The sequence below is a fragment of the Numida meleagris genome, chromosome Z (genome assembly GCF_002078875.1).
Source record: "Numida meleagris isolate 19003 breed g44 Domestic line chromosome Z, NumMel1.0, whole genome shotgun sequence".
Lineage (NCBI taxonomy): Eukaryota > Metazoa > Chordata > Aves > Galliformes > Numididae > Numida > Numida meleagris.
In genome coordinates, this window is record NC_034438.1 from 46,474,110 (window position 1) to 46,482,038 (window position 7,929).

Sequence of the window (7,929 nt, forward strand, 5' to 3'; positions counted from 1 at the left end):
GAACTGAACATGAGGGGCACGTAGAGGGTAGCCGCAGTGCCTGCGGGTCCGGGCAGTGGGGTGCCCGGTGGCGATGTGTGGGGCTGTGTATTCGCACAGGAGGAGCGACGATGGACCTGCTGCCGGCCCCCGCGCCTCTGGCTACCAGGCTGCAGAACGCACTACTGCACTACCACAGCATCGCCGGCAGTGAGTGGCGGATTGCCAGAAAAACCGTGAGTGGTGCTGCGGCCCCTCCCGTGTCTGCTAGCAGGTGTAGGTCACGTAGATGTAACAGTTGTGCTCTGACATCACGGTTTAGCAGTTTGGTAGGCTTAATGTTGCCAATTCTTATCTTTTCCCTTTTATAACAACACTCAAAGTGGTACTTGTATTTTTTTTTCTTTTGTTAATATTGATAAGAGGCCAGGTGATCCAAGTGTGACTTGATTATTTGGTAAATTAACAAATTCAGTGTCTTGAAAAGGAGGAACAGAGCAACCAAGCCTCTCACAATCATAAAATGGTTTGGTTTGGAAGGGACCTTAAAGATCACTTAGTGCCCTACTGCTAGGGCCTCATCCAACCAGGCCTGAACACTTCCAGGGATGAGGCACCTACAGCTTCTCTGGGCAGCCCGTGCCAGTGCCTCACCACCCTATGAAGGGTGTATTTCCTCCTGGCATCTAATCTGAATCTCCCAACTTTTAGTTTAAAGCCTTCATCTCTTGTCCTATTAATATGATGTCTGACAATGTCACTCCCCAGCCTTCCTGTCAGCCTTCTGTAAGTACTGTAAGGCTGCAGCGAGGTTTCCCTAGAGCCTCTTTCCTCCAGGCTGAATAATCCCACCTCCCTCATTCTGTCTACATAGGAGAGATGCTCCAGCTCTTTGACAGTCTTTGAGGCTCTTCTCTGGATCTGTTTTGGGCTCAGAGCTGGACGCAGTACTCCAAATGGGGCCTCACAAGGGCAGAGCAGAGGGGGACAGTCACCTTCCTGGTGCTGCTGGCCACCTCTCTTTTGAAGCATCCCAGGATACAGTTGGCCTTCTGGACAAATAGAGGCATTTTGTGGACATGTTAGTAGGGTTTGTAAATGACTGTTAACATAATATCTTTATTTTTCTTCCAGAAAGATGCAGTGGTGTGGCGTAAACCATCAGAAGAATTCAGTGGATACCTGTAAGTTTGCTTGCAAAGAGGGTGAATTTTTAAGATTCCCCAAATATGCTTTGTAGTTTAGAAATGATGGCTGTGAACAAACTACACAGATTCTCTGCAGGAGGAGCAAAGTAAATGATCTACTGTGCCTTGTTGTCTTGTGAAGGCCTCTTCTGTTTCTTTTTAGTGTTATGCTTTGATCTTCATGCTTGTTTGCTGTCTAGAATAACGAACAATCAAAACTATGGAGCACACCACAAAACTCCCACTGGCTGATGTGTGCCACAAGAAATGCCCATGCATTTTAAAAAGATGATCTGCAAACCACACAATCACATACAGGTTCGGTAGGTCTGCAGCATGATTGAGTGACAGCACAGACAGTGTTTGCACAGTTTTACTGGCTGTGAAACTGGTAGAACAGAATATCAAGCATGTAGCTGTGGGAGAGATGTGTGATATACAGAGCCTTCCTATGTGAGTTTCTGTCACTGGTTTTGTAGTTATCAGCAGGTTTAGATGGAGAAATATTTAGCAGAAAACATCATTCTGAAGAAATGAAAAGTGCTGTGAAAAGACAGCGTTTGAAAAGAATTTCAAGGACTGATAACACTCTGGGTACTCTCTTCTGGTAAATTTGCTAAGAGTTGATACTGGATACGAAGTGTCTACTGACTGTCCAGAGCCACTAGCACACTGTCAACACCAGACTGTGCAACTCGAACGACTGCCAACAGGGGAGTGGCTGCTATATGCAGGTGACTGCAGGGTTGTGTATAAACCTGATGAAGAAAGGACACTTTGAAGAACTTTCCAAATGCAAAACTAGAAGGCAGTGGCCTTTTAATGTGGTCCTCCAGTTCTGAAGAATAAACAGCTGAGGTTGGCCTTAGCCAGGTAACTGAGTGAAAAGGAGTGAACTGTGCAAATGAATGAATCAGTGAGTTGTGAGACTAGTTACTGACTACTGAGAAGAACTGCTCACTGGATAAGAAGTATTTTGAAGATAATGACTGTGATCAATTTCACCCCCTCAGGTGCGTGAAACCCCGTAACTCAAGTAATCAAAACATCTGGTGTCTACTTGAAGTATCTCATAACAAATGAATGTTCTGCAGTGTCTTTCACCGAATTATTTGGCACTCTTAGGCTACCAAAGCAGAATGTAGTTTATCTTCCTCTTGATTCTACTACTGTTACTTCTACTTCATGAAAAGTGTTTTTCCCGTTATATCCTGCTCTCATTTTTTGTTTGTTTGTGTGTTTTTAGTGTTAATTTTCCCTGGTGGACTGCCTTGCTCCCCTTGCAAGAGCAGCAAAATAACGTTAGATGAAACGTGATGGTTCTTCTGATTTGCAATTTAAGAAATACAGATTATAACATAAGGGTATTATTCTCAGAATAATATTTATTGCATAAAAGAACAGATGCACACTCAGATCTTTCCTGTGCTATCTTGCAAATGCAATTATCCACTGACTATAATTCCAGATACCAAGGTATTATAGTAAATATGCTGTTGCAGACTAATGGAATGCTTAATAAAAATTTCTCTCTTTTAAATATAAACTTACGTTTCTCTAGCTACAAAGCTGAAGGAGTGGTGGAGGATGTTACTAACAGAATAGTGGATCATATTCGTCCTGGACCTTATAGGCTTGACTGGGACAGCTTGATGACTACAATGGACATCGTGGAAACGTTTGAAGAGGTGAAGACTTGTTTAGATTCTTAAGGGAAGTGCATGCAGACTCGTGTGAATCTAACATTACAGAATAGCAGTTATTCCAGTAAGTGCTGATGTTTTCATCTGTGCATATTTATCTGCGTGGATAGTGTGCATACATGCTGTAGGTAACCTCGCATGAGGCTTTCTGGCTACTGAGTGGTCTCTTGCAATTTATTCGTGGTCCTTTTGGACTTCCTGGGTAATGGGAAAGCCATGTAAAACCCACATGGCTTTCAGTTCCCAGCCATGACTTACAGTTCTGTAGTTTTAGTCAGTAGTCAGGTTTAAAGGTGCCATATATTCTCAGTCTCTACAGCTGCAGATGGCAAGTCCCGACAAACTTCAGTGTTTAGACTGAAAGCAACATCTCCGTTCATATCTCACTGAAGTTGTCTGGAGAGCATGTAGTTGACAGAAGCTGCCATCTCTATGGAAAAGGCTAGCTGCTGCACATTTGAATACAATGTCATTTATTAGACTAAGATACTTTTCTTTTGTTTCTCTCATTCTTTCACTCAACAAGAACTGCTGTGTGATGCGCTACACCACTGCTGGACAGCTTTGGAACATCATAGCACCAAGGGAGTTTGTTGATTTCTCTTACACTACAAGCTATGAAGATGGGCTTCTAACATGTGGTAAGGCACCACTCACCTCTGCTTAATTCTTAACAACTGCTTGATTTAAGATTTGATTTGAATTAATAGCAGTTCTGCAGTAAGCATTCAAAAATGGTATAAGGTGGTCTCCAGCAAGTACTTCAGAGGTGTTTAAAAGTTCTACAGACTTGAAAAAGTATACAGCTTACCCATGAGCCATCTGTGTGCCAATACTCATTTATGTTGACTGTGGGACAGTAAAAGCAAGCTGTGTTGCTTGTCTCAGCTCATACATCAAAATGAGTAGAGTAAGAAGCTTGCTAATAAATTGAAGGAATATCTTTAATGTTGATTTCTGCTTGTCAAGCTCTGCTTGTCTCTGAAGGAGTTTGGATGTAGAGCAGACAGCTTTCAGGCATGAAAGTACCCAAAAACTAAGAAGTTTTTCTGTCAGTACTACTAAATTCTCCAAGTAGAAACCTCTTTATATTAAATATACTATATATTTTTAATCTGTCTCAAATTCATTTTCCCTTTTTTGTTTGTTTTCTGTGACAGGTATAAGCCTTAACTATGGAGAGGTGAGGCCTAATTTTGTCCGTGGATTCAATCACCCTTGTGGCTGGTTTTGCGTCCCTCTTAAGGACTGTCCTAACCACAGCCTTTTGACAGGTTATATTCAGACTGAACTGCGAGGGATGCTACCACAGTCTGCAGTAGACACTGCCATGGCTAGTACCCTGACCAATTTCTACTCTGATCTCAAAAAGGCACTGAAGGCATAGACAAAAAGTGACTTAGAAGCCTGTGCATTTCTTGCAATCAAATTATATTGATTAGCTTAACATGGGTTAACTACTGAGCTCAAAGATGAATGACATTGTTCCTGAATGATTCCTGAACCTTTTTGTAGGGGGATCCAGACAACTTTGACGTGATACTTAGAATACATTCCTATTTCACAGCACGAGATCTTGTGTCCTGCTCAGCGCACTGCAACTGTGTGAGGAGTACTCCGAACCTATAAGTCCCTTCCTTTCTTAGGTGAAAATGGAAAATGTGAGTGTAAACTTGAAAAGTGGATCAGAAACTTGGCTCTCAACAATACCGAGAGTGGAGTGCTCAGGATTTTGTGGGTGCAGGTTGCTGAACAGACAGCAGCTCATTGGAGATGTAATTTTGTAACATACATATATTTTTACATTTTCTTTAAATTTTTAATTTATGTAGTTTGTACCTGTGCATCTTTAATTTCTGTGTTAATAATTTTCTTTGATTTATCATTGAGATGGTCCACAGCTATACTGTTAAACAATACTATTCATAAGAAAGCTATTTACTTATGTTAGCAAATTAAGTATTCATTACAGGCATTTCTTTGATGTTGTAACTGTAGCTTGATAACTGTTGTATATAACAGTCTTACTGCATAGATAAAGAAATGCCCTTACAGCTGATCCAAAGCTCATTTAAGTCATGAGGTGTCTTTCTATAGTTTTTAGTGTATTTTTAATCACACATGTAATTGTCAAAATAGCAAACCTGCAATGGTTCCTCTTAAATACTCTGCACTTCAAAATAGTTATTTTTACTAAAATTTGCATGGAATTGTGTTTTTGGCTTAATTTTTTCCTTTCTTAGCTGAAAACCCTACAGTTACTAGAACTACAGACATTACCACTAAGTTGCTTAGGCATAGACTTCGGTTTAACCACAACAACGCAGACTAACAACGTGATGGTACAGCACAGTAGAGTTTTCTGTTGAAATTTGCAGTAAATAAATTAAGCATCTTAAAATATGGCTGACTGAATGTTGAAATACAAGCTGTAGAGTTGCTTGGAGGGACAGGAAGGTGTAGGGTCATGTTTTTAAGGATATTTAACCACCTAGTGATGCTGATAGGTGTGGGAACTTTCAAAAGCCTACTGTCCGTGCTGCTAGGTCCTGAGTTATCTTTAAAACCTGATTCTGAACATTCAGTGTTGGTATGTATCTGTTGCTCAGGTGAGACTGTAATTTTCCCTGTGCTTTACCAGTGCAAGTGTAGCTGTGTTGTAGTTTGTGAAGGTACCTTGTAGCCCTAGTGTTTTGGGATCAGTTGTATACATGCAGTCTTGGTGGTGAATTCTCAGGAAAATGCATTCATTCACATGGAAGATGCGGCTTTTTGGTCATTAGCTACTGTAGCTGAACTCTGAATAGTAAGGACTTTTCTTCCTCATTGGTCAAGCATATATGTTGGAAAAAAAAAAAGACACCAGGTAGTAAGGGTTCTTCGTACTTGCTTCATGTCTTAAGGTATACAGGACTGTCTAAAACACTTAAAAATAATGACATGAAACAGCCTTTGTTGTCTTAATAGACAAAAAATTTCACTTCTCTGTTAGGTTTTGCATATTATGCAGCTCCTTTTAAACTTTTTGGTTACTCTTCCTGTCTTTCCTGGCTTCCTTCTTTCCCTTACACTTGTAAGAAAATCCTTGGCATATTTAAAGAATGATGTTTTTAAATATATGATTCTCCATGCATGTTTCTTTTTTATCGGAGTTGTTTTCAGTAAGAGGCCAAGGGATGGAAAGATGTAGTGAATGAGGACAAATATCTGAAAGCCAAGTGGACTTTTTATTTTGCATTATGTTGCATTATAATTTGTTCTTTAAACACCAAATAAACTGGCTTTGTGTGGTTTTTAATAGAGGTAGTCTGTTGCTTCCAACAATGAGTCTGAACACTCAAGTGAATAACAATAGAGACTACAGGAGGCAGAGACCAGAGCCAGATCTTTTTTATGTCAGCGTAATACAATTCTTGGGTTTTCAGATGAGGAAAATACGCGGAAAGTGCCAGCAAACCTTAAGGATTTATTTTAGGTATTCTCTTGCTTCTAAAATTTTTCTAGTTTAAGAGTGCAGTGATGGACAAAATGTGCTGATTAGACTACTGAAGCGATGCATTGCTGATACCTCTTCACTGATCTTTTGAAGCAGCTGAGCTATGGAGTAATACAGAACTGCTAGAAAGGTGTCTGGTTTCACAGAGTATTGTATTTGAAGTCACAACTTACTTTCTTTTCATATATCTAGGGATTGAGAGAAATGTGAGGTATTGAGGCAGAGCTGTTCTTTAACCAGAGCAGATTCTGAATCAAGAAAGCCAGTATCAAGTTCCAATCAGATCAGAACAATTACTTTTCCCTACTGTGGCATTGCTTTTGTCCTAAGTCAGTGAACAGTCTGAATGGAGCAAAACAGTACAAAGTAGGAAGGGACTTGAGGGAACGAAGCACAGAAGCACATGCTTCTTGTTAGGAGATAGTGGGAGGCAAAGTAAATTACTTTGTATAGTTTGCTGTCATCAAAACAGCAACAGAATTTATGTAAGTTTGTGAGGTTTGCCAGTGTTTCTGCTGTTGGGAAGAGGCACATACTGCCTGCAGTGCTTGAGCTCAGTATTTCAGCAGGACAGTGTCACCTGAAATCAGCTTCTGAATGATGTGCCCAAGAATAAATGGCAGATGGGTGCCAGTTTTTGCTAGGGAAATAGAATGCATATAGACACATCAACATTATTTTTATATGGCAAGTAATTAAAAAACACACTTTTTCAGGGGTTTAGGCAATGTATTTGTTAAGTCTAGCATTTTAACTAGGTCCTGTATGTGTGGATGGGAAAGGTGGCTAAAAATAAGACAATCATTATGTTTAGCTTTTTGTCATTTAAAGCCTCCAGCATTGAACTTTCTTTGTAGCTGTGCTGCTTATTTTGTTTGTGCAGTAGACAGATGTTGGCTAAGTGCGATGTTGGTGCAGCCCAAGGTGCTCCACTGCGCTGCTGGGAGATGGAGCAGTACCTCAGCCAGGTAGTCTGGGAGCAGCACAAGCCCTGATCTCAAATTTGATTATCTTGCTATGCTTTTAATGGATCAGAATGTGAAAACAATGTATTACTCCAGTGATCATAAACAGCTAGAACTGTTTTGATAGCATGAGCTAGTTATTTAACTTGCAGGTCCCTTCCTGGAAAAGTAGCAATAGTTCTATTGAACCCAGTCAAGTTAGGCCTATGTTTAGAAAATGACGGTCAGTCTGGCTTAACAGTGGTTTGAATGACTGTGTTAAGTGCTAAAGATATTTGTGTTTATATTTTGAATGCAATTACAGAATAAATAAAAACATGAATGCTAACAGACTGAAGGTGTGGCTTTTTCAATACCTGTGCAGGTAGTGTAGTATTCAGCTACTTTGGGGGAGTGATGTCTAATGTATGTCATTTTCAGCTGTGTGATTATGTCTCTAATGCTATCAGTCTCCATGTATTTAAAAGCAAAAACATGTATCTTTAATTAGAGTCACGATTTAGCCTGGGAAGATGCATAAATCAGACTTGAATTTCTGCTAAATTAAAATCTCTTGAAAAATACACTGATAAGATTCTCTCAAAGCTTATATTCTAAAA

General features: G+C 40.1%; 1 protein-coding gene across 2 annotated transcripts in view; it reads left to right on the forward strand.

The window, feature by feature from the left end:
• Positions 1 to 7,662, forward strand: part of STARD4 (StAR related lipid transfer domain containing 4) — an 8,095-nt gene extending 433 nt beyond the window's left edge. Inside the window, exons 2-6 of one of the 2 annotated variants that reach the window (XM_021381063.1) lie at positions 100 to 215; positions 1,114 to 1,163; positions 2,728 to 2,854; positions 3,396 to 3,510; positions 4,030 to 7,662. In XM_021381063.1, coding sequence (XP_021236738.1) covers positions 111 to 215; positions 1,114 to 1,163; positions 2,728 to 2,854; positions 3,396 to 3,510; positions 4,030 to 4,256 — 624 coding nt within the window. In that variant the 5' untranslated portion in view covers positions 100 to 110 and the 3' untranslated portion in view covers positions 4,257 to 7,662. Of the gene's footprint in view, positions 1 to 99; positions 256 to 1,113; positions 1,164 to 2,727; positions 2,855 to 3,395; positions 3,511 to 4,029 lie in introns of those variants that run through there. The other variant, XM_021381062.1, reaches the window with a different exon arrangement.